Source organism: Apodemus sylvaticus, chromosome 10, assembly GCF_947179515.1.
Source record: "Apodemus sylvaticus chromosome 10, mApoSyl1.1, whole genome shotgun sequence".
NCBI classification, from domain to species: domain Eukaryota; kingdom Metazoa; phylum Chordata; class Mammalia; order Rodentia; family Muridae; genus Apodemus; species Apodemus sylvaticus.
In genome coordinates this window covers 65,419,655-65,445,962 of record NC_067481.1, presented here as the reverse complement: position 1 = coordinate 65,445,962, position 26,308 = coordinate 65,419,655, and the positions used below count along the sequence as shown (strand labels likewise).

At 48.3% G+C, this 26,308-nt stretch overlaps 4 protein-coding genes across 4 annotated transcripts; 2 read left to right on the top strand and 2 right to left on the bottom strand.

Annotated features, from left to right (window-relative positions):
- Positions 1 to 4,069: 4,069 nt before the first annotated feature.
- On the bottom strand, positions 4,070 to 14,931 carry Rnf187 (ring finger protein 187). Its single transcript, XM_052195944.1, has 6 exons — positions 14,876 to 14,931; positions 14,731 to 14,791; positions 8,671 to 9,447; positions 7,423 to 7,515; positions 5,777 to 6,001; positions 4,070 to 5,176 (listed from the first exon to the last, which is right to left on the bottom strand). Exons 1-6 carry the CDS (start codon positions 14,929 to 14,931, stop codon positions 5,174 to 5,176), a joined length of 1,215 nt encoding a protein of 404 aa, XP_052051904.1. The 3' UTR covers positions 4,070 to 5,173.
- A 4,400-nt stretch (positions 14,932 to 19,331) lies between these two features.
- On the top strand, positions 19,332 to 19,842 carry LOC127693373 (H2B.U histone 2). The gene has a single exon (XM_052194166.1). The coding sequence runs from the start codon at positions 19,375 to 19,377 to the stop codon at positions 19,753 to 19,755; it is 381 nt and encodes a 126-aa protein (XP_052050126.1). The 5' UTR covers positions 19,332 to 19,374; the 3' UTR covers positions 19,756 to 19,842.
- A 2,984-nt stretch (positions 19,843 to 22,826) lies between these two features.
- On the bottom strand, positions 22,827 to 24,682 carry LOC127693369 (histone H2B type 3-B). The gene has a single exon (XM_052194156.1). The coding sequence runs from the start codon at positions 24,478 to 24,480 to the stop codon at positions 24,016 to 24,018; it is 465 nt and encodes a 154-aa protein (XP_052050116.1). The 5' UTR covers positions 24,481 to 24,682; the 3' UTR covers positions 22,827 to 24,015.
- On the top strand, positions 24,631 to 25,594 carry LOC127693371 (histone H2A type 3). The gene has a single exon (XM_052194158.1). It carries the CDS (start codon positions 24,705 to 24,707, stop codon positions 25,095 to 25,097), a length of 393 nt encoding a protein of 130 aa, XP_052050118.1. The 5' UTR covers positions 24,631 to 24,704; the 3' UTR covers positions 25,098 to 25,594.
- Positions 25,595 to 26,308: the final 714 nt, after the last annotated feature.

Sequence of the window (26,308 nt, the reverse complement as noted above, 5' to 3'; positions counted from 1 at the left end):
GACTTGGCTGACCTATCCTAAATGCTGGGGTCAAAGTCTGGCATGCGTGCGTGTGTGCGTGCATGCGTGTGTGTGTGTGTGTGTGTGTGTGTTGAGATAGGATCTCTTTGTAGACTTGGCTGACCTATCCTAAATGCTGGGGTCAAAGTCTGGCATGCGTGCGTGTGTGCGTGCATGCGTGTGTGTGTGTGTGTGTGTGTGTTGAGATAGGATCTCTTTGTAGACTTGGCTGACCTATCCTAAATGCCGGCATCAAAGTCTGGAAGAATGCCTCCCACCTGAATCAAGACAACTGAGCCTATGTGGAATCCAAGAACAGTTTGAAAGGAACCCCAGCCGTTTGTTGTGGGACAAACCCGGCTCTCTACCATGCCGCACGGTACTACCTCGGCCAGGCCACCAGGGGGAGACTGCCCACTCTGTTCCAGGTCTGTTCCATTAAGCTACCCAGGGACTCCGGTTATCTCCGAAGAGCCTTTGGTATTCACTGAAGGGCCCGAGGATAGACAAAAGCTCAGTAGCTGGTGGCAGAGAGCTGGATTAGACGCTGTCTTGCGCTGTGATCAGCCACAAAGCTCACACACCTCCCGTCCACGCAACCCGGTGAGGAACCCAAAGGAAGGGGCGGGAGATAGGTGAAGAAAGCAAGCTGACCACCAGAAATGAATAAATAGCTTCCGGCCCCACTCTGACTCTTTTAAACAGCCAGACCCTTGGGCACTAAAGGTGGCCCACAACCTAAAGGCTTTCATTGGATGCTCTGTGGAGACTTGTCCAATCAGAAGAGCCCAGAAAGTCACCTCATTTGCATACTAACCGGATTCTATAACCATATTTTCTGTTATTTTTATTTCGAGGCATTAATCCCTCAGAAATCCTTGTTACTCCTGGCTGGAGGCAGGTAATATTTCCTTTTTGTCAGAACACAGAGATGTCCACAGGAAGGGGCGCCTCACCCTTATGACACCTACTAAAGAGATTTAGGACTGCATCTTTCTCTCCCCTGCCCCCACTTCCAGCTTTCCAGAGACTACAAAATCAAAGCGAAACCAATCCAGGGCAGCATACCCTGAGGTTTGCTCATGCCCTTCAGGGTGGCCGCTGGGAGCTGCGCTTTGCCTGCACCAACTCCTCTAGCTACTCAGGCTCTCAGAATCCACGAACTGCAGAACCAAGTCAAGCGGGCCTCTAACTTGCCCGAAGGAAACCATCCGTTTCACTGACGCACCTGACCCAGCCTGGGTTGAGCACAGGTCACCCGACCCCAGGTAGTAAGGCAGTGTGATCAGTAGGTCTGGTGTAGGGGGTGGAACCGAGGGGCTGGACAGAAGGCTGGGTGCGCTGACCGCCCTGCAGACCTGCTCAGTCTAAGGCCAAGGGACAGAATCAGAAAACCCTAGTCATCAGAATACAACCTTTACATTTATGAAAGGAACCATGGAGACTCAGAAGCTAACTGTCAAGAGAAGAAACAAATACTTGTCCTGTCCCACCCCCAAATAAAATCTTGCTAAAACCCAGACTGTTTTGTGAGAACTTAGTCCTGGCTGGCTTGGGTGCGGTATCAACAGCAGGGCTGCTTCAGCCGTGGCTGGTCCACTTGTAAAGTCTTATCAGCACGTAGCCTTGTTTGTCTCCTAGAAATTCCTTAACAGCACATTCCTTTTCATGAATGACAGTCTAACAGAACCTTTGTTTCAATTCAGTTATCCATCTCCAAATTAAAATTCTCTTGTGGAAATAAAGTACCTCACACAGGCAGCAAGCGGCACACAGCTGTGGAAGCCTCCCTTCCCCAGGATTTCTAGCAAACTTCTGGTCAGTTGGGAGTCTCTGCTTGAGAACACTGGGTAGGTGTGAGAAGTGGCCTTTGAACTACGGCCTGGGAACAGTGGCGGCCAGCCGTCACTTAACCATGAGGTGACTAGGGTAGAAAAGAGAGCCACAGGCAGTTTTCACTGAGGAAGAAATGCTTTAGGCTTCACATTAAGTTCCAAAAAGGAGTTAAGAACTTCATCCGCAGTCTGAAGGGGAGGTGCTACCAGAGCCCCAGATGTTGAAGGCCCAACTAAATGACTTGCTGTTCATAGGCTCCACATCGATAGATTCAACTAGAGATCAAAGATAACTGGGGGTGGGGCAACCAACCAAAACAACCCCTTCATCTAGAATGTATTTTACACGGTTGATCTCATCATTTCCCCCCAAAACATATAAAACTCGTCCACAGTGCTAGTTAGACAAGTAATCTGGAGGATTTATCGAGCCCCAGATGTCTGCAGACAAGGACCTGTAGTTCTTCATGAATCAGCTGTATTGGCCTGTTATCTAGCATGCACAATTTTAAGTCTCTCACTTAAAACTGTACCCAGCATGACAGCACTGTAGGGGAAACCCAAACAAGCTCAGACTGAAATTTGCATTAAAACTTAGATGCTTTCCATTTTTTGTCCCCAGCATAATCAACAAACAAAAACCCCTGCTGTTTCTCCCCAAAGCCTTTAAACACAGGACCATAACCCTGCCTCAGCACCCTGGGTGTGGCCACGCCCGCTCTCCCAACCTTACAGCCCAGCCAGTTTTTGTTTTTTGATACCGGTTTTCACTATGCAGCCTTGGGTGACCTAAAACTTTCCATGTAGACCAGGCTGGCCTCAAACTCTGAGATTTACCTGCCTATGAATTAAAGGCTTGCACCACCATGCTCAAGTGTCAAATCCAAATCTTCTCCATTTCCCACCCACAGGCACCACCAGCCCTGTGGGGTCCAGTCCATTGATGCTGGCATGGTCTCTCACCATATCCATCCTGCATCTTACCATGTGCAGACAAAAGATACTTATCAAATCAATGTAGCCCACTACCACACTGTACTTGTAGACAGTGTCAAAAGGATGGATAATATATCTGTATAGGCCATTTGTACACGTCAGCTATTTTTTACTTAACCATGTTGCCCGGAAGCCGCACTCATGAGAAACAAGTCCAGCAGCTCTCCTCTTCCGTCTCATGGGCTCCATCTTCCCTCCACATGACCTCTCTCCCACGCCCCTAGCAAAGGAACCCCACTGGCCTATCTTGTAATGGTGTGGTGAGGCAAAGCAGGCGCCACCTTGAGGACCTGGAGGGATGTCTTGGGCCACGGTGCCTCTGAATCTGTCAGGCTCTGAGAACTGACCCAGTAGTAGGTTTCTGCTGTCACTGTGAAATCCCTCCTCCAAATGCTAGCAGAAGGTGAGACCTTAAGAAAAGGCATGGTAAAAAGGGTGGTGCTCACACGGGGTGGGTGCTCCCTATGCAGGCTGGAGGCTTCCATCCTTCCTTCCCCATGGGGGTGGAGGGCATGAGGAAGTGTCCTGTGTGGCAGCCATTAGAGTTCTGCTGACAGCATGTGTGAACTGCAGGCTACTGACTGGTGAGCAGAGCTGTGGTGTGAACGCGAGGCTTCCTCGACATAAGACTGCACCTTACATCCAGTTTGCTGAGTCTGCGGCCATGTCATGGCGGTGGAGGTGTTTCCTCAGACAAGGTCATATGGTGTTCTGGGCCAATCTAAGATCTGAAGGACAAACCTATCACTTTTCTGACCTACCATCAGGTGGTCAGTCCTAGTCTTCCTCTACAACTGCTAGTCTATTAGTTTAGTATTCATTTTGGTCCCCAACAGAGAGGACATTCTGTCACTAAGGGGCACACTACTCAGGGCTGTTCCTGCTGCCACCTGCACTGGACTCACAGGGATGCATCCCACCCTGGATATGAACATGACCAGTCTGTTACCTTCCACCCTGGCGCAGCTGGCCGGCCCTCTGCAGACCCTGTCCGGTGGGCTAAGCCAGGGTCCTCACCATGGTGTCTCTTCTCGGTCCTTCTAGCCATCCATGGATCCTGCTTCCCAGATGCAATTCCCACAGCCGACACTGGGTTTAGGGTGATACCTGCCCTCTATCCCAGAATATCTTAGCGACAGTCTGCTTTCCATGCTTTCAAAGGTATCAAAGACCCTGGAACCTGGTCAGGGGAGGGGGAAGCAGCTGTATGGACAGACTAGGAGGTAGGGAAACAGAGAGGCTGGAGCAAACCACTTTATTCAGCACTGAAAACCCAGCTCACCTGCGAGTCAAGTTGGAGCCGGTTACTACATCCAAGGCTGGGGCCTTCTGGGGACAGAACATTGTGACCCAAAACCTAAATGCCATCTGTATCTTTCGCCCCTGCCCTGTGTCTGTCCATTCTGCTGGGTTTTGTTTCTTGGACTAGCTATCTACACACACGATGCTGCAGGCAACCACGCTACCGCTACGTCACAAGTTTTGTGAAATTCACCTACTGGAGAAAATATGAGGTGAGCAAAAGCCAAAAATACAGCGAGGTGAAGCACCCAGCGGCCTGGAGATGCCACCCTGCTGCTCTTCTGCAGGGAAGAAGGTCCCTTCCATGAGAGGTGGGAAGGAGGGAGCACTCTGGATGCCAGTGACACCCAAGGGGCACGAGCTGGGAGGAAGAGGCTGGGGAAGCAAAGCAGAAGGCGGCTCCCAGGGCCTGGTGCAGAGACCAAAATGGGGCAAGAGGTCCTCTGGAGGGGCGGGGGATACTTCAATAACACTCAGGCCCCAGCCGTACCTCAGGCCTCCCGCATCTCTATTCTCTGGCACTAACATGGGTTGACTGTAACTGTATGCCTCAGAACCTTGCTGAGGGATGTCTAGTGAGTCAACCCTGGCATGGGCACCAATGGGGAAGGTGTGAGGTTTGGTTCCTGGACACTAGAGGGAATGCCACGCTAAGCTGGGCCGTGGGCGAGCCTTGGCAAAACAAGAAGCAGGGGTTTTGGAGCTGCCAAGTGGTCCCAGGCAGAGTTGGCACACACCAGGAAAGGAATCCCAGGACTGACTGGTCTCTATTTGGAACAGGTACAAGCCTGAGCACATTCATGCCCTGAAGAAAATGAAAAACACTGCTGAACAACGGAACTATGTGCACGGCCAGAGGGGCACCTGACGCTCCACCCCAGGCCAGCGTGCTGTCTGTGTCGATGGAGATGGGGATCTGTCGGGGATGAGGGGTGGTGCCAGAGGCCTGAGGGATGGAGGTAGGGGTGCTGCAGGCCAGCTGAGGAAGGTGGTTTCTTCTGCCTCGCGCTCCAGGGGGCCAGCCTGCTGCGCCAGCATCATCACTGCAGAGAAGGGAGAACAGACAGGGGAAAGACAGGGAGACAGAGAAAATGAAGGGAGACACACAGGTAAAGACAGTGAGACATACTGCTGCTCTCCTGAGCACAAGCACTCAGAGCCGATGTGATTGGATGGCCATCTAAGCAGCTCTGAAGCTTGTGTCCCTAGGCTGTACAGCCCCCAGCAGCTGACGGGTATGTGGAAGGGGATACTTCAGTTACAGGCGGCTGCTGGTGCCACATTACAAGCCAAGGCTCTGACTGCCAAGCCGGCCGCCTCTGGTGTTGGTTCAACCCTTGGGGCATGAGATGAGGATGGGAGAAGACAGAGGCGATGCCTGGGCTACTCCTGCTCACGGGGCCTGAGGTGGGAAAAACCCTCCCCATGTGAGATCTTGGGCTCCTCCTATCTCCATCAGCTCTAAGTGCCTTCCAACTACTTTTCCTGACCACCTACTCATTCTCTAATCTTCAGACCTGGGCCACAACAGGGGCAAGATGGGCTGTGGCTCCGACCTTGCCTGTAGGGAGTCTCTTCCACCGCAGCTCTGGGCTGACCACAGGAATGTGCTGTGGAGATGCTCGCCCCTACCCAGGAGGTACCTGCAGAAGCATGCTAAGGCCCAGGTTGCGGTGCTTCTTCTCCAGCTCTGACACAGCCTGCAGCAGGGACCGGAAGCGATCTGCCGGGTCAGCCAGCTCATCATCCTCGGAAGTACCCTCATCCTTCTCAGCTTCTTGCAGAAAGTGTTCTTCCTCCTCCACAAAGAAGGCCCGGAGTTTCTTATAGTCAGTCAGGGCCTTCTTTCTTCGGTCCATAACATGCCCCTGCAGGGTGAGTGGGGGAAGGGACAACAGTCCACATTGGCTCATGTGTCTACAGAAAGAGAACCCCATCTACTCTGAAAGAAATCATGCTCTCAAAAGATGCTGGCTGGGTCTTTTGAATTAAACCTTCTTTTAAAACTAAAATCAGAGGTAAGAGAAGATTCTCTTTCCCTGTTTTCCAAAACAAGAAGTGAAATCTCCATATGAAAGATGCCCCTGCCATCCCTTATTAGCTTGGTCCCACTGTGGTGATGTGTAGTTGGCAGGGCCTTGAAGAGGTGGGATTAAGGGACAGCAGTCCCATCACTCATGGTGGACGTACCCTCTGAAGGGCTGGATGTGTGGGCGTGCCCTCTGAAGGGCTAGATGTGTGGGCGTGCCCTCTGAAGGGCTGGATATGTGGGTGTGCCCTCTGAAGGGCTGGATGTGTGGGCGACACTTCTAGCAGCCTAACCTAGACAGCAGTACTGGAAAAGGATACTCCTGACTGCACTCAGGTCTTCGTCCTGGCCCTGACCATACAACCCGGGGACACCCATATTCCTGAGGGAAGAATGTTTTTGCTGAAAGGATATAAATGCCAGCCAGGTAACTGCTGACTGGCCAAGCTCCTCCCTCTGACCACAGGATCCCCGTCTTCATATTAAAAGTCTTCTAGAACCTGTCCTCGGAATTACTGTGGGTTCCTAGACATCTAGGTGTCCTCAACATCTTCGAATTTTTGTGAGGGGTAGGACAGTTGCCTTAAGGTGCAGGCCACCTCGGAGTCTCAGAGTTCCTGTAGTCTACAAAAACACTTTGGTTTTATGTTTTAAAAAAAATGGGGAGAAGGGAACTATAATAAGCTTTAAATATATGAAAGGAAAAGTTTCCAGGGCTTAAACTAACGTCATCTTGATGTTTAGTGCCCTGGATGGTACCAGATGAAGGCTAGCTGCTAAGTTCCCACTCTGTGTGTCCCCCAAATCTCTGTGCTGAAACCTCCAAGCAATGGTGTTAAGTGTTGAACTTTGGGATGTGATTAGTCCCACCAAATAGACATGGGATCAGTGCTCTAGTAAAGGGACCCCCCCCAAAAGCTCCTTCCCCACTCTCCATGTGCCAACACAGTGATAAAGGCCACCAGAAACTGGCCCTGACTCTGCCTGCCATGGCTAGGGCAATAACGTCTGTGGTTTTGTACAGCAGCTGAAACCAGCACATTCCACTGGTGACAGATGGGGTTGGTCAGAGTCAAGAGCACTAGAAAACGTCCTGTGTAGAAAAGGAACCTCAAGTTTACAAATCATCCTAACTAAAGCTTACAGAGAAGAGGAGTCCCTACGGACAGAGATCCCTTTCCCAGCCAGCCACCCTGGCAAACTCCAGCAGCTCAGCCTGGATGTCCTGCTAGCTCCCCATATCCAGAAGAGCCCACTGACCTTCCACACAGCAGCCGCTGATTCTGCCTGACCATGCAGGTCCCGGGCATCATTTAAGTCCTTCCTCATGATTTCCACAGAGCCCTTGTTCTCCTGGGAGAGAAAAGCTGGTTAGAGCCTGGGAGGAAGGATTTGGTCACCCCACGACTGGAACTACTCATCTGTCCGGTCTCTGCTGGAAAAATGGTTGTTTTTTTAAAAGGGCCTCCTGCACTTCCCACCTCATCAGAACCGGGTGTACAGCAGGCAATCCAAGGTTGGCTGTGTGATTCCAGGTTCTTAGGTAGGTCCCTTCAGTGTCAGCTTGATTTAAGACAGTGGCTTTCCTGACTTCTGTGTCCTGCCTGGTCTTTGTAGAGATTGCTGTCTTAGTAAGAGGAAAACAAACCGTAGGACAACCCTAGCGGCATGTTCTGGTGGAGTACCTACCCCAGTTTGGGACCTGGATGTAACCAGAGGGAGGCCTCCACCTCAAAAGTGTTCTTCACAACCTATTCCTGAGGCTCACGGTGCATCATTCCAGAACATAAGGATATAACAGCACTCTCAAACACACTAGGCCACTATTTTCTCCTGTATATTCCACTGCTCTCCTATTTGGCTACTCAGAAAGACATCTCTCTCTGGGTCAGGAATGATACTTCAGATCCCTGCAACTCAGCTTCAAACAGATTCTAACGGTCGGTTTCTGCCCAATGGCAGGTGCTACACGCAATGACCAAGAGAGCACAGCAGAGAAGGTTCCGGAATATGGTGGACCGACAGCCCCTCAGAGGGCTACAAATGGTAACTGGCACACAGAAGCCCACTCTCAGGTCTCCACAACCAAGTGGATGGGCGGGGCTTGCCCGATGAGGTCACACCCGGGTAGGAGGAAGAAGCCTCGGGGAATGGGATGGGACTAGAGGGGAAATCGGAAAAAAAAAAAAAAATCTAAAGGTTGTATAGAGATAAGGCACAGCTAGGCCAGAGACCAGGGATGAAAAGGGGACAAAAAAAAACATGCTCTAGAGATAATAGATCGAGGAAGATAGCAGGGTCCGGGAGACAGAAAATAGAGATGGAGAAAGGCAGGACTCACGGACTCCAGGATTCAAGAGGCCCTAGGCATGGCAGGGTACCCGGGGAGGGGAGGGTGCTGGGCACCGATGGGATGCGGGAGAGGGAAGAGGAGGTCAGCACACTGGTCGAGAGACTGACTCCAGGTAAGGCACAGAGGTGGACAGTGTGCAGGGCCGCCCCGCGCACCTTGCCGCGCAGCGCCTTCCTCCAGCGCGGTTCCCACTCGGGCGGCTCCGGGCCAGCGGCCATGCGGCAGGCGGAGCACAGCGGATCTCCGTCGGCACGGCACAGCAGCTGCAGCGCGGCCTCGCTGGCAGGGCCATCGCGCGCCGGCGCCGCGGCCGCCTCCTCGAGCGCCAGGAGGCGGCGGCTGAGTGGAGGGCGGCTGGGCTCTACGGCGCGCTGCCAGCAGTCATCGGCACACTCGGGGCACGGGAAGGGCCCGTCCTCCTCGGCCCAGAAGCGCACCACGCACGCCCGGCAGAAACGGTGGCCGCAGTCGGCGCGCACCGGTTCGCGGGGCGCGCGCTGACACAAGGCGCAGATGGCCTCGGCGGGGCCCGCTGGGAGCGCCAGGGCTGCGGGCGGCGGGGCCAACGAGGGCGCGGGCGGAGAGGGCTCAGAAGGGCCGAGGATCGGCCGGAGAGCAAGGCCGACAAGCCTCAGCCGACGACTCAGACCCGGACTGCGCCAACGCCGGGCACGCGCGCGCGCGCGCGGGGCGGGGTCCTGGCTGCCGTGCGCACTGACGTCCAGGTCCTGGCAGCTGCGCGTTCCTCCATCCAGGTCCTGGCAGCTGTGCGCTCTCCATTCAGGTCCTGTTACTCGCTGCTCGCCCTGCCCAGGTCCGAGCAGCTGCTGAGCTCTCTTCCACCCTGGTTGTGGTAGCTGCTCACCTCTTTGTCCTGATGGTGTCAGTCGTGGGCTCCAAACCCAGATCCTCACAATGATACTCCCCGTGTCCTATAAGATTACTCATACTGCAGGGTACTGCCCCAACATCGTAAATAATTGCCAACCTCCCACCGATAATTAGGAAGGTAGTCTGTCAGGGAAGGCTTTTCCAGGGTGATTGAGATTTAGGGTGACTTATCTCTATACCTTCAGCCCTGAAGCAGGACAAGTTAGGTAGAAGGATGGCTATGTATGTATGACCAAATTAAAGAAGATAGCGACACAAAATGTAGGCAGGGATACTCAACGCGCACAGAGAACAGCAGCACATTTTGCAAGAAAGCACTTTAAAGAATACTGTGTAGTCAGCTATCCACAATTTACGACTCTTCAGACTGAGATTGAGAATATATACAGGAAATCTGATTGTGATGGTTTAAGTATGCCTGGTCAAGGGAAGGGCACTATTAGGAGGTGTGGTCTTGTTGAAGGAAGTGTGTCACTGTGGGGGTGGGCTTTGAGACCTTCCTCCTAGCTGCCAGGGATCAGATGTAGAACTCTCAGCTCCTTCTCCAGCACCATGTCTGCCTGAACGCTGCCATGCTTCCTGCCTTGATGATAACGGAGTGAATTTGAACGTGTAAGACAGCCCCAATTAAACGTCCTTTATAAGAGTTACATTGGTCATGGTGTCTCTTTACAGCAATGAAACCCTAGCTAAGACAGTGTGATGCTGCTATTTATATGTTCCAAACACCATGATAGCAGCCACATCTGTAGGAAAGCTGTACAGCCCTTTTCTGGTCATTATCCTAAACAATAGAATGAATATTTGCACAGTATTCACATCCTATTAAGTATAAATCATCTAGAAAAAAATTAAATAGAAGGATGCATGTAAATATTGTGATGTCATAGCTGAGTATGATAGTACATGCTTTCAATTATAGCACTAGGGAATTAGAACTGCAGAGCTCAGTGAGTTCCAGGCCAGTATGGATTCTAGGCCAGCCAGAGCTATATAGTGAAACCCTGTCTCAAAAAAACAAAAAACAAAAAAAGTGTTTGTGTGTGTCTCTGTGTGTGTGTGTGAGAGAGAGAGAGAGAGAGAGAGAGAGAGAGAGAGAGAGATGTGGTATGTATATGAGAAACATTTTATCTGAGGGATTTGAGTGTTCTTACATTGTAGTATCCTTGGAAGTTTAAAGTCAACCTCTTCAACAGGTATAACATGTATGCATACATTAATTGATTTAAATTAGTTAAATTTAAAACTCAGTTGTATTTAGGCACTTTCACATTCATGTAACTGATCACAGCCATAGCCAGCGTGGCTCTCAAACTGTTCCTGAGGTCTGGTGCACACACGCAGGGTCCTGTGCATCCTAGACAATGACTGCGCTTACAGTTCCAGCAACTGGGAGACGGAGGCAGGGAAACCAAGTTCAAGACCAGTTTGAGCTACAAGGCGAGTCCTTGACTTAAAAGAAAAAACAAACCAAAAAAACAAAAACAAAAACAAAAACCAGCAAAAACAGCAGGGATGGGAAGCAAGGATGAAGGACACGTGGGAAGACATGTGATGTCACCCAGAAGGTGGCCTAGCACATGGGCATCCCCGACACCACCTACAGTCATGGCAAAGGTGAATCCACTCTTATCATGCCATATGACTCGGGAAGAAGTGCCTAGTGACGTGAATGGCGAAGCTTTAAGATTAGTTGCCCTTAGAATTCCATTCTGGGGCTGCATAACCTGGGGAAAACCTCCTCCACTGAGATAACGTCCCTAGCCTATGATCTGCCTTTAGTATTTGATTCTAAAGATAAACATTGAAGAATTTTTTACTAAGAATATTTCATCAATTCTCTTGAGAATTCCACACCCACTGGAGGGTGTGTGTTACGTCTTCTACGTAAGCCTCTCTCTTCCTCTTTTTAAATTGCTTAAATTTAAAAATATTTATTTTTATGTCATGTGTATGAGTATTTTGCCTGTAGGCATACATGCACACCATATGAGTGCATAGTACCCAAAGAGGACTGAAGAAGGTGTCAGAACTGGATTATAGACAGTTGTGGGCTGCCATGTGAGTGCTGGGAACTGAGCTCAGGTCCTGTGCAGCCAAGTTAAGTGCTCTTACCCTCTGGGCCGTCTCTTCAACATCTACTCTCCTCCCCACAGCCTATGCTTAAACTTATACTAAAGCCTTTTCTTAAAAACAAGATTTCGGCCAGGCGGTGGTGGCGCACACCTGTAATCCCAGCACTCTGGGAGGCGGAGGCAGGCGGATTTCTGAGTTCGAGGCCAGCCTGGTCTGCAGAGTGAGTTCCAGGACAGCCAGGGCTATACAGAGAAACCCTGTCTTGAAAACAAACAAACAAACAAAAACAAAAAATAAAAACAAGGTTTCATTTATGCTTACATGTATGTGTGTATGGCTACACCTGCCTATAGGCACCCGTGGAGGCCAGAAGAGAACTTAAATACCATGGAACCTGAGTTATAGGACACTGTGAGCCACTCAAGGTGGGCACTGGAAATCTAGCACCAGTCTTCTGAGAGAGCTACTTAAGTGCCACCTCTACAGACCCAAAACTGTTTAGTAATAAAATAGAAATTCCACTTCAAAGAAAATTGCATCAAACCTTACCTAATAACTATTACCTTGTAAATATTTTAGATGTGAAAAGAAATACTCAGATGTTTAAAATTCATTAAATTATTTTAGATCGTAAAAATCAAAAAGCCAGCTAATAATGATGCACACCTTTGACCCGAGGGCTCGGGAGGCAGAGCCAGGAGTATCTCTGCAAGTTCAAAGCCAGCCTGATCTACAGAGTGAGTTCCAGGTCAACCAGGGCTACACAGAGGAACTGTCTTGGAAACCAAACCAATCCAAACAAATGAACAACAACAACAAAAAAAAAAACCCAAAAATTCAACTATACCTATTGTGTTTAAAAATATAAATCAGCAACAACAACAATTCTCTTAAGCTGACCAAAGCGCATCCAGTTTTTGTTCGTAAGGCCCTGTGTAGATGAACAACAGCCTGGATGAGAGGCAGGGGATTGACGTACCTGGACAACAAGGAGGCAGATTAAAGATGGGATCCAGCCATTTACCTTACAATTAAAACAAAAGTAATTGGTCTGATACAATGTTCTATATTTGTGATGGTAAAAAAACCCAAATAACACCCACAAGGGAGATTTTCTAAAGAATAGTATTTGGAAAGGGCAGTGTGTCAGGAAGGGAACACAAACCATTGTAAACGGCGGTGGGGTGGGGTGGGGGGCTAGGGGGGAGGCAAGCACATTTAAAAAGCAGGAGAGGAGCATCACATGAGGTACGCCAAGATGCTGTGGCCATGAGAGAGTTGTGAGCAATCCCCCTGTAGTATTCTCCATATATGGTGGCAGTACCCTCTGAGCCTTTTCAGATCATCTTTATCAGGCACACCTGCTTTACAATGACATATTTCTGGTTTGAGCTGGACAAAACATTGCATGGTTTCCTGGGAAGATGTGGGGACATGCCAATTTACCCAGATAGGGCACTGCTATGTCAAAGAAATAATCCCACCAAGTTCAATACATTTATTGTAATTTCTGTCAGGACATAGGAATGGGCTACTTATGGGATCATTTATATTATTAAAAAAAAGTCCCATGTCAGCGTGGATGACAACGCAGGAAGGCTGCACACCCACGGTTCCCACCTCCAGCCAGTCTTCCACTCTATACTCCAATAGGAACCCCCAAGACCATCGCAGCAGGGATGCAGGCACCCCACCCCCGTCTTCCTATGAGTGAATATTAGCAGCCCCACAACTATGATTATACACCTCGATGTTGTTTATTCTTCAGTATCTCTGTTCTGTGATGGTCTTGTCAGGCCCAGAGGAAGTCACCTCACTACAGCAAAGAGAGGCTCCATTTTTGTTTCTGACACTGTCATTGATTGGTCTCCTGCTCTGTTGCCATCACCATAGTTGAACTTAAATACATACATACATACATACATACATACATACATACATACACGAATACATAACATACACATATATAATTATAATTAAGAAGTGTGTGTGTGCGTGTGTGTGTGTGTGTGTGTGTGTGTGTGTGTGTGTGTTGTTTAAGCTAAGGGACAAATCACAAATGAGAGGCAGGGGGCTGCAGGATAGGACAAGGAATACTTGGTGTCCTGTGCACAGCAGGGCCCTACCAGATGGACAGAAGTGATGGTTAGGAAGTTGTACTAGGACTGCATGGAGACTACCAGAAAGATGGAGACTCCCAGAGTAGGTGAGGCCTTAGCAGTTGTTTTCTGCATCTGTGACCAAAGACTGCATAGTTTATGCATATAGAGAAGCTCGTCTCTTCTCCTCTACCAGCTCATCTCCTAAAGCTGGTAAATTCAAAGCTGAGGGGCCGCATCTTGCTGTGCGGATTCTGCAGAACATTCAGAGCATCTCAGGGTGAGACAGATCCAGCGGCAGCCGGTTATAACAAAAAAGGCTCCAGCGGTAACCCACAAATCTATTCTTCCATAAGTGGATTAATCCAGTCTAGAGGCCTGGGGTAATTTCAGTGTGTTGCATTCAGCCTGAGAGCTGCTTCACTTGCTGCTCCAGCACTTTCCTAAGCTGTCTTTTATCCCAAGGCTTGGCAGAGGCCTTCAGTTTTGTTCCCTGGTGAGAAATTTGTTGTATTTCATGAGCATTTGTACCTTCATGTTCTCTCTTGTTCTTTCTTAGACATCACAGTGATTTCCTTAGCTATGTGTGCTCTGGAGGTGGGGGTGGGGTAGGTAAAGAAACCCTGGGGCAGGGCAGGCTCTGGTATCTCCTGGGGCAGGCCTGGTATGTGACTTCATCTTACCTTAGGGCTGCAGTCATTCCTGATTCTCTCCCTTCCTCTAAAGCCACTGTGACTCCACTGCCCTTCCTCCCGTGTCCCCAGCCCCACCATTCCCCCCCAACTCCCCATCCCCCCATCCATCCCCCGCAAATACTATGCCACTAGAGCTGGTACATACTCTCATAAATTCTAAGTTGGGTTGAGTGTGGAGTTTTGCATCTGCTCTAGATACTGCTCGAAAGCCATTGATCACTTTCAGCAGCTCCTAAGACAATTTGTTACTGTGCTTAGAGGGAGAAGCATGAAGTATCTAAGGGCAAGAGAAGTTCCACTTGCATGGAAAAAACTTTCACTAGAACCTGTGGGACTGAAGCAGCTGGGCTGGTGCGCGGAGAAACCAAACTTTGGGTGCATGCGGCTGACAGAGCTGGGGACTGTGGACCAGCTCTTCCCAGGCTAATGCATCTGTCATGAAAATTTACCTTACCAGCTCACTGTCATTCGCAACTCTTGCTGATGTAAAAGAGAAATGACCACAGAAGTCTCTTCTGCAAACACAGGTGAGAGGAACAGGCTAGTTTATCTCCTCACATCCTTGTTCCTTGGTGGGGTCAGCTAGAGCCCTTGGATACCCAATCAGAGAAAATAACACCCTTAACTGAGGGACTTTCCGGCAGCGCAGCCCCATGCCATACCACAGATATCTGCAGAGGAAATGCTTCAGTATAGTAGTGGGCAGGCCTTTATCTAAAGGATGCCGGCTGGAAACTGCAGAGGACAAAGGACCACGAAATCTCATTCCTAGTTTCATGAGAGGAGAGGACCCAAGCTCAACACAATGTCTGCTACCCACTCCTGCAGTCCCAAAGTCAAAGGTTCAACCTCGAAGGGAAGCAAGCCTGTAAGCGTGCCCTCCATATTTTGCAACCCCTTTATCCCACTAGAGCCCAGATGCCAAGTGTTAACTGCTCCTCCAACTATCAGCCTCTTTCCGGGACCCTCTTCCCAAAAAGGGCATGTCATATATTAGCCATGACAGTGTGTCACTTGTATTAATTGTGGAAATTTTTAAAAGAACCCAGCTTCGTGGTTGGGTGAGAGCCTGCTCATGGTAGAAAAGAATGTATGCAGAGCAGAACAAACAAATCCAGGATGTCAAGGTGCTTATTAACACCACATGTGGACTGAGAGCCACCAGTGCCAGGCCCTGGGCTTTAAAGCCAGTAAAGAAAAAAAAAAGGCAGGAACAAAACAAAAGATTTCAACATCCCCTTTGCTGTCAACCCCAAGTATGGCTGAAATGGGAGCTATTGCTTCCCAGACATTCCCTTTTCATTTTCTTCTCTTAATTTTTCAGAGTTACATTTTGCTTCGTGTTGTGTGCCTTTATTGGTGGTTAGAGGGCGACCTGTAGGAATCCCTGCTCTCCTTCCACAGTATGGACACTAACACTGGGCTCCATCCAGCCTTTAGGGCTTGGCGCTTGGTGCCTTACATCCATTGAGCTATCTCTGGTGGCCTTCCACTCTCACGTTCTTGTCTTCCGTTCTCCTGGGCTCTACTTCCTTCCTTCCTTCCTTTCTTCCTTCCTTCCTCCCTTCCTTCCTTCCTTCTTTCCTTTCCCTTTACCAACCCTTTCTCCTCTCCTCCCTTCCATCTCACAAACAAAACCCTCCAGTTTGCCAGTGTTTCACCTGTAACCATCATGTTGGTCCAGTAACAACAGGGGTTCTCCAGAACAATGATATTGCTTTATCAATAACAGGATGCTGCCATGGAAGAGCCAAGTGCTACCCTGGGAATCTGTGGCCCAAAGGGAGTACAGTCAAAGAAGCTGGAGTGAGGTAATAGTTTGTTGTTGTTGTTGTTGTTGTTGTTGTTCTTTATTTGCTTGCTTTTAAAGACACAAATGAGGAGGAATGTGCAAGATACTTTTAAACAATAATCTTTGGCCAAAATTACCAATAGCAAAAGTGGCACCAGTCTGGGATTAGACAGGCACTTGTTGGCAAGGTCTTCATGTACAAGTAATATGAGTGTGTGTGTGTGTGTGTGTGTTACTGGGGCCTGAGGCATATTAATATTAAGCTCAAACTGTATCTAGCTGACCCAGTCCCTTACAAGCATTCTTTTTTTTTTATTTGGTTTTTTCGAGACAGAGTTTCTCTGTGTAGCCCTGGCGGCTGTCCTAGAACTCAACTCTGTAGACCAGGCTGGCCTCAAACTCAGAAATCCACCTGCCTCTGCCTCCCAGAGTGCTTGGATGGCGTGTAAGGGCCACCACCGCCCGGCCCTTGCACGCATTCTTTAAGGTTTCCGTGGGCTCCATGAAAGCTCATGGTTCTGGAGTCTTTTGTGACTGAATACTAATTGGTTTATGAGTAAGTTGACCCTTCCTTCACACCCTCTCTGCTTTACCCCTCCACATTTCCCTCCAGGCCGTTAAGGACAGGAAGTCATTGCCACTCTGACAACTTCTATACTTTATACAATTCCAGATCCAGTGGGTATGGGTGTTTGTTTGTTTTTAACCACGTTAAATGACCTGTTAAACAGGACACCTTTATTCAGGATCACCCCAGCTCCATAGATGAGTCACCACCGCAATGCGGCCTTGGAGTGAGGGAGAGAGACAGGGTTTTGTCCACTCTGAACACAGTGTAGACACACAGCAACATACCGCCGAGGTGGATAGAAAGTGACTTAGATGTCAATGTCACTTCAAGAGACACTTCATGCAGTCGTACTGACTATTAAGTTTTGCTTCATATTAATTCCACTTGTTAAACATCATTTAGTGAGCTGGGTGTGGTTAGCTGTTATCTCAGCCACTGGAGGAGGACCCAAGACCATCAGAAATGCGAGCCTGGATGCAGAGGCCTTGTCCTTTTTTGTTGTTTTGGTTTGGTTTGTTTGGTTTGGTTTTTTTGGCTTTTTGAGATGGGTTTATTGGTGTAGCACCAGCTGTCCTGGAACTCGCTCTGTAGACCAGGCTGGCCTCAAACTCAGATCTCCCTGCACTGCCTCCCAAGTGCTGGAATTAAAAGCATGTGCCAGCACTGCCTGCCCACTAGAGACCTTAACAGTAACAATAGCAAACTTCATTGTAAAAGGGAACCCCAATTGATTCTGCTATATGTCTTCATGGTTGGGCCTCATCTCTTTTATATATATACACATTTTTTTACACATACTATTTATGAAACTGAATGTTCACTTTTGCTTGCAAACGTGGTTGTTACTACTTTGGGAGACGACAACAGTGGGGTTTCTGGCATAGTGCAGAGAATCTTGGTATTCTTTTTACATTTCCTCAGCGTTTTTGCAGTGTAGGGCAGTATTCTCCTGTGCACTGGGCAGCTCAGGCCACTGCGATTTTAGTAGGTGAAACGTTTGCCGTTGTTTTCATGAGCATCTCTTTTATGTTAGTTTGATAGTAGTGTTTGTTTCAAATTTCCCTTTAATATTCATATTCTTAAACAATTTGTAAATTTTCTCTAATTTGTAGATATTTGTAACATTAACTTTTTGACTCTCAGTAGTTGCAAATTTTAGCCCAAGGTTTCTTTACATTAAGTGTATAGGACGGTTGATACCCAACATGCCCCCCCCCCACAAGTGATTTTTCTCTATTTGCTTGCTTGCTGTTCTTGTTTTTTGAGACATGGTTTCTGTGTAGCCCTGGCTGTCCTGGAACTCCTCTGTAGACCAGGCTGGCCTCAAACTCTGAGATCTGCCTGCATCTGCACCCCTCCACACCATGTCACTCCTGTGCTTGGATTAAAGGTGTGTGCCACCATCGCCAAGGTCTAAATCGTTTTTGTTTTGTCTTACAATATTGCTTTGAACGCATTTTCTCTTGCTGATAACCAAGAATAGGTTGTTGACAACCGAATTCATGATGCCCAGCATTAAGATATCCAAGGCACCAGCCGCCAGGGGAATGGGCTTCCAGGTTTTGTTCTTTCACCAAGCATTGGCTGGGCATCTGCCAAGTGCCAAATTATCTTTCACCCTGAAAACGCCGGAGCGACAGCCACATCTCTGTGTGGGAGGTTACAATTCTCTCTGTGAGAGATTAAAAAAAAAAAAAAAAGACTGCGTGTCGACGTGAAAAAAGCTCATAGAAATTATGCACAAGTATGCGCAGGGCACCTTGCCAACCTCTTCACGCACATGAATTCACAGCATCTAACAGGCATTATATCATCACAAGAAGAAATGGAGATGCAAAGGGAGTAGATTGCCTGCCCCAGGTATAGCAGCTCAGACCAGGATTTGTCAATCAGTAATATGCAGATCCTGACTCAGCATCTATGGAGGTAGGATATTAACAGTTTGCTTTCATAAAGGCAGCTCGCCAAGTGATGCTGAAATGTGAGCCATGAGAACGTACAGTTTTTTTCTTTTCTCTCAGTACCGTGCGGTGACAGGGCGGGGCGGGGGATGGCGCACGCGCGGTAGTGCACCGTAACCTCCCTAACCTGCTGCGTCCTGTCAATGCGGTACCCATCACTAACATTATGCCTTAGCCTCAACTCCAGACATGATGGGCGTCCCAAGTATCAGACCTTTCTCCAAATGGAAGTCTACCCAGTCACACACTTCCAGTGAAACAACCTTAGTTTGTTTTCAGATTTCCCAATGTACGGTTGGAATTTGGTCATGAATCCTCGTAGAAATGTGTTTGCTTTTGTTTCCCCTGGATGGAGACTGACGGGAAACAAATAAAAGTCGAAGCTGTCATTTCCTCCTCTAAGCAGGCAGCAAGCTTCTCCCTCCTTAGCTGAGGGCGAAAAAGAAATGGCTGGCGATTTAGCACAAGGACCAGACAGACCCAGCTGCATTGTTCCTTCACAGACACATCCTCAGTCGAGGAGACGCTAAATCGTCCACGTTAAAACAAAGGGTTCAGACAAAGATTAGACACCTGAGCTTGCTCAGCCAATGCACTTTCGGATTGGTTGGGATACTGTCCAATAGGAAAGAAGGAGCGGGGTCACCTAGTTACAACATTTTATGTTTGCCCAATCAGATGAGGGTGCTTTGGAGCCTCATTTAAATATAAAGATGACAAATAACCCTGCCTTCACCGTATCCCTGTTCGTCTGGGTGCAGCCAGTGCAGCAGGATGCCGGAGCCTTCCCGCTCCACTCCCGCCCCGAAGAAAGGCTCCAAGAAAGCCATCACCAAGGCACAGAAAAAGGATGGCAAGAAACGCAAACGGGGCCGCAAGGAGAGCTACTCCATCTACGTGTACAAGGTGCTGAAGCAGGTGCATCCGGACACCGGCATCTCGTCCAAGGCCATGGGCATCATGAACTCCTTCGTCAACGACATCTTCGAGCGCATCGCCAGCGAGGCCTCCCGCCTGGCGCATTACAACAAGCGCTCGACCATCACGTCCCGCGAGGTGCAGACGGCCGTGCGCCTGCTGCTGCCGGGGGAGCTGGCCAAGCATGCTGTGTCCGAGGGCACCAAGGCAGTCACCAAGTACACCAGCTCCAAGTGAGGCGCGGCGAGAGCGCCCCCAACCCAAAGGCTCTTTTCAGAGCCACCCTTCCAAGCTCAAAAAAGGAGCGTTGCTACCTGACTAAGATTGTCATTCACTTGATGAACATTGGGATGGAGGCGGGGGTGGGGAGGGAGGGCTGAGATATTACCTCTTGTTCATAATGATACGTTAATAAATTTGGTTCAATTTTGGCCACAGAGAACGTAGTTTAATAGATGGCTCCTGGGGAAATTTGGCATGGATTGCGCGATTAGAGGGAGGGGGCCTATGTCAGCAACAAGATTTCCCCCTCCTCCCACCCTCTCCATTCCCCTCCCCCTGCAGAGTGCTGTGTGAGGCTAAGGGTGCTGTGCGCTCGGGGCTGATGCTGTCGGAGCCATCTTGCTCTCTCCCCTTGCCAGGATTAAAATCTGGCCAAAACCAGTTTAAGCAGGTCTTCTATTGTATTCTCAAAATCCTATTGTATTGTTCAAAATGCTTGACTGGGATGCACAGCTCCTGTTCTCCAACCTTACCTAATTAAGCAACAATGTCGCCGGTGAAGATTCTGGTATTTTATGCGTATGTACATAGAGATGTGTATATATTAATAGAACCCTAGTAAATGGTGAAACATCCTTTAAAATTAGAACCTTTAAAATAACAAAAAGCTACGTACGTTGTATATTCAGTGTAGGTTGCATTAAAGGAATGAGGCTTGCAAGAATAGTCCAAACTATTCTTCCTCTAAAATTCAAAGACCATTGGTTCCTCGCTGTACGTCGGAGAAGCCCCTCTTCCATGAACTCCTAGCTGCCCCGGGTTCTGATGAACAATGGCGGTCTTCCTCCTCACACCACCTCAGCAACAGCCACTCATTTGTCAACATTTAACCTCTTACTCTCTCATACAGGAAAGGAGAGTCTTTCTATTGGTAATTTCTTCTTAAAGAGACAGTTTTTTTATCCTCGCTCAAAATTCTTGGTTGGTTCCCTAATAATTAGTAAATTGGTTTTGAACATCTAGTCGAAGAGTGGGAAATAACTGTCTCATTGTTTCAGACTGTGCGCCTGCAAATCCCTCACCACCACCACTGCCGCCACCACTGCCGCCGCCTCTGCCGCCACCACCGCCACCACCACCACCCCCTACACACATTACTAACACTAAGTTTTTCAGGTCCAGAGAACTAGCGCTTTGCATTGTCCTAATTCTTAGGATTATAGATTCTCAAATATCTCTTTGTAGCCTCCTTACATTCTCCAATTTTTCAATTTCACCTAACCATTCCTTTATTCTTTCATAACATGATGCTAGAGACATTGATTTTGAATACAGTTGCTCTCAGTTTTCTACATTATAAAATCTCAACAGCAGAGACAAATTTCTACATTTCTTTGTCTACTCCTTAATATTCACATTCTACACAAAAGGACAGATCTTCCCCCATTCTGAGCTGTGGCTGCCAAAATAATACACCTGGGCAGCTTATTCTGAACTTCCAGCTTTTGTAGAAAAGAAAGAAAGGAAGCAGTTCCATGGCATTACTGAAAACTATAAATGTGTTGTTAGAGAATTAATTCCATTTGGGAATTGTGTGCTAGATTTGCTCATTGCTTTTTCCCCCTCCCCTTGATACTAAACAATGCTTAGGTTCACCTTTCTTCCAGAAGGAAAGATTTCATTGTATTAAAACCATGTCTGTACTGTACTGGGTCTAGAAGAAGCAACTGTAAATACTCCTTTTAAATTGGATACTTAGGTCTGAAGAAATGGCTCTGGGGTTAAGAATATGTGTCACTATCGCAAAGAACCTTGGTTCATTCCCTAGCACCCACGTGATGGCGTTACAACACCAGTTCCACGGGATCTGACTCCTTCCTGTGATCGCCTCTTCTAACTTCTGCTCAGGTTTGCTGCACATAAATGCAGGAGAAACAACTCATAGGTAAAATTAAAAAAATAAAATAAATAAAAAATGAACAGTTGGCACCAGGGAGGCCACACAGCTCTGTAGCAGTGCAAGCGCCAAAGGCCTTGACTCTCACTTGACATCAGCTCCCAGGGGATCACACTCTGTCCTTTTGAGTGCAAATCCTGTCTGCGTTTTATTTGGTGACAGGGTCTCATGTGGCTCTGGCTAGCCTAGAACCTGATATGCAGATCACACGGGCCTTTAACACACAAAGACCCACCTGCCTCTGCTCCTCCCAACGGCTGCCATTACAGGAGTGTGCAACCGTGTCCAGCTTTCAAATTCTCAAGTTTTTTTTGAGACCATTAACAATGCTGACAGAGTCCGGTCTACATAGTGCAGTCGAAACCAGCAAAGCTTACACGACTGCTTGACTCTGACTCTCTCTCTCTCTCTCTCTCTCTCTCTCTCTCTCTCTCTCTGTGTGTGTGTGTGTGTGTGTGTGTGTGTGTGTCTCTGTGTGTGTGTATCTGTCTGTCTCTGTATGTGTGTGTAAGAGACAGAGACACACAGAGACAGAGAATAGAGAGACAGAGACAAAATGTGAAAGAGCTGTTGACAGGCCTCCCTTCTGATGCTTCTGATGATGGATCACGGTTTATGTTTTCCATCGTAACCAAGGAGCAAATGTACTGGAAGGCAGTCATGACAAGGCTTCCTTTACTGTGTGCTTATTTCTATCTTTTTAAAAGATGCCAAATGAAAGTAATGATGTATCTCACACACTGACTGCTTATGCCCAGGAATGTATTTGAAATAATACATCTGGCATAATAATAATCCACGCAGCCAGACGGAAGAGGACTGTGCTGCCTCTCAGTGGAGAACCGTGGCTAAGGCTTGAGGTCCAAAGTTCAAGTATCCAGCCAACCCCTCCTCCCAACAAACCTCAGTGAAAGACTAGTTTCACTAATTACCAAAAGTAAATGGTTCCTGTCCTAAATAATTCTCTACTGTCCCTGTGCTCTTTAAAAAATAAAACAAACAAACAAACAAGAACAAAAGAAAGAAAGAAAAACTGAGATAACTTGGTCAGCATGTTTAAATTTGAAAAGACAATTCTGGAAGCAGCAATTAGTTAAATATAATATACACATAACTGCTCTTGGCAGAATTTGAAGCAGAAGGAAAATAAGAGAGACATTCTCCGGAAGAATATATTTATAAGAATTATTTTGACCTGACTCTGGTGTTAAATTGATAAAGCAATAGGTATTTTAAAGAATAGTTTTAAAAATGATTTTAAAAAGTCTGCTTTGTCATTTGCATCTTTGAAATTAGTTACTTGAATTTAGGGTAAAAATACTTCATATGCTAACTTTAAAACACATGATGTCATCAAAAACACTTTTATGTGGACCAAGCTGGAAAGCAGGTGGCGCAGCTGCTGTAGGAAGTTCCAGCGAAGATCCCCTCTCCTAAATGCCGGTTAGCATGAGTCCAGAGGAGAGGAGCTCCCTTTGACAACCTGGTAAAAAAGTATTCCCCGCTGGTGACCATATAACTCTCGATATGTCTCATAGCAGCCCAAATAGTTATCAGGAATCCTCTTTTCATAAATAAAAGCCAAACCAAGGAAAGTGATGCTCTTTCCACAGGTAAGATTTCCTGCCCAAACGTCTCCGATAAAAATGGCGTTCTCCAAATAAATGCTGAGTGTGGAATATTCTTTTACTAATGCTTCATAGAAAACAACTCAGCTTTGAGGAACAACTCTTGCTCAAAACATCGCAATTCTTTCTCACCACCCATCCCCATCCCCTAACCCACTGAAACTGCTGCTGGCAGCTCCTGCTGGCTACATCCTAGCTCCTGCACGCAGGCATTGCGGTGTGCAGCACCTCCCCTCCCCCCAGCCCCCGCCTCCGCCCCGTTTCCAGCGAACTGCAATTTATTGACTTGATATGTCAGAATGGCCATTTTCAGGGGATAAAGACATCTCTCTATTCCAGAAAAGGTACTAAATGGAACGCGGGTTCAGAGGCCGCGGGGGGGAGGGGGGCGGGGGCGGGGCGCACATCCAGAGTTAACACTGCACTATGATCTCGTCAACGAAGCTCCAGGCTTGGGAAGGGGACCCACGCCCCTTGCCTGCTCCCGCGGCTATCGTTCACTCTTAGGAAGAGCAAATCAGCCATATCCCCACATTCCTCGCTCAAAAATCAGACTTGGCCGCACCCAGGGTCAGGGAACGCCTCAGGCGTGTAGCAATTATCAGACCTATGCTGTGTTCAAGACCCTTTTAACGACCGTATGGGTGGCTCTGAAAAGAGCCTTTGAATTGAGGGCACCCTCGCCTCGTCTCACTTGGAGCTGGTGTACTTGGTGACTGCCTTGGTGCCCTCGGACACAGCATGCTTGGCCAGCTCCCCCGGCAGCAGCAGGCGCACGGCCGTCTGCACCTCGCGGGACGTGATGGTCGAGCGTTTGTTGTAATGCGCCAGGCGGGAGGCCTCGCTGGCGATGCGCTCGAAGATGTCGTTGACGAAGGAGTTCATGATGCCCATGGCCTTGGACGAGATGCCGGTGTCCGGATGCACCTGCTTCAGCACCTTGTACACGTAGATGGAGTAGCTCTCCTTGCGGCCCCGTTTGCGTTTCTTGCCATCCTTTTTTTGCACCTTGGTGACGGCCTTTTTGGAGCCTTTTTTGGGGGCTGGAGCAGATTTGGAGGGATCAGGCATAATGTCTAGGGGCACTACAGAAATGCCAGCGCCCCTGAAGCAAGTATATTTGTAAGCCTTGTATTCAAATGAAGAATCAGGCATCACTCCCTTTGATTGAATAAAATTTCGCGTTACGTCATCTCGGGTAAGGCATATGCAAATTAGGGTGGCTCCGCGTTCTTTTCTGATTGGTTCCTGTTCTTATCCAATAGGAAGGCGCAGTCTAGCCTCCCTCCTGATCATATAAAAGAGCTTGCTCGGCCTTACGGACTCGTTTTTGCCGGTTTATTTTTCTCTTTTCGTGTACTTTTGGTCTTCAGTGGAAGATGTCTGGTCGTGGCAAGCAGGGCGGTAAAGCTCGTGCGAAAGCGAAGTCTCGCTCTTCCCGCGCTGGCCTACAGTTCCCAGTGGGCCGTGTGCACCGCCTTCTCCGTAAGGGTAATTACTCCGAGCGGGTGGGCGCTGGTGCCCCGGTGTACCTGGCGGCCGTGCTGGAATACCTGACTGCCGAGATCCTGGAGCTGGCTGGCAATGCGGCCCGCGACAATAAGAAGACGCGAATTATCCCGCGCCACCTGCAGCTGGCCATCCGCAACGACGAGGAACTCAACAAGCTGCTGGGCCGCGTGACCATCGCCCAGGGCGGCGTCCTGCCCAACATCCAGGCCGTGCTGCTGCCCAAGAAGACCGAGAGCCACCACAAGGCCAAGGGCAAGTGAGGCCCCTGCTGGTCGTTAGTGCAGCTTTACGGACACCAAAGGCTCTTTTCAGAGCCACCCACAACCTCTTTAGAAAGTGCTGTACACTGAGCTGTCACCAGTTACTGGAAGGGCGAGGCCTCCCGACTCGTTCCTTGAATCCCTGCATCCCTGTGCGGCGCCTGGGGAGCTCACGGGAGTCCAACGGCTGCATCTGCGGGTGGCCTGCGGTCCGTTGGAGGCGTTCGAGTTTCTCCCCACCGCTCCGTTGTCAGACACGAGGTTTCAGTTAACGTCTGGGTTTGGACCTTAAGGGGATATACTTCATTCTGTTGAAATTAGCATAAGGTTCTGGTTGGTAGATGTTAGAGTTCCTACTAAAACTGGGTGAACTGACGTGAAGTCTATTTGAATTAGGATCATAACGCCTTGGGGTTTCCAAAGGTTTCTAAGGGAAAGCTTGGGTATTTCAGACCTACTTGTTTATATAAACGTTCTGTTTATAAGGCGATTTACAACTTTGGAGTTTGCTGGTTTCTTTTGTGGAGGTGGGGAGCTGGTCTCTAGGCTGCTCAACCTGTTTAATGGTAGGATTACATATGAGCCTGGTGGTCGTGCAGGCATTTACAACTGGTTAATCGGATCCTCTTAAGTAGCCTAACCTTGGGGAGCAAAATCATGTCAAGTTCTGGTTAAACTAGGTAGGAGAATATAGCAGTGTCCTTTGTCATAAAGTTAAAAGAAAACTGCATCACAGTAAGTCTCCAGAGAGGATTGTGACTTCCACAGGAGGCATGAAGAATGGTTGGAGTTCCTGGTACGTAAACAGGAACATGTAAGTGGGAAAGGGAGACGAGGGGGTTTATGAATAAGTTAACCTTCAAATTCTTTAAAATGCCACAGAATTGGGCTTCTTCCCTGTTAACTGCTGCACACTTTAAATTTTAGCAATACAGGCCATCAAGACAATTATATAATGTTTATTATATAATTTATATAAAGTCTCCCAAAACTGGATCTGTTCACGCCTGGGCGCTTCAGACACCATCTGTAACTACAGATCTGCTTATGAAATACCAATGTCGTAAAAAGTCAGTTGTCAAAAGATAAGCAATTTCCTTAACGGTGAGCCTCAACCAAATAGCCAAAAAAAAAAAAAACAAACAAGAAAAAAAACTGCGTATAGATTATACATCTTCAAATGGGGGTCTCAGTAAAACAATGCCAGAGGG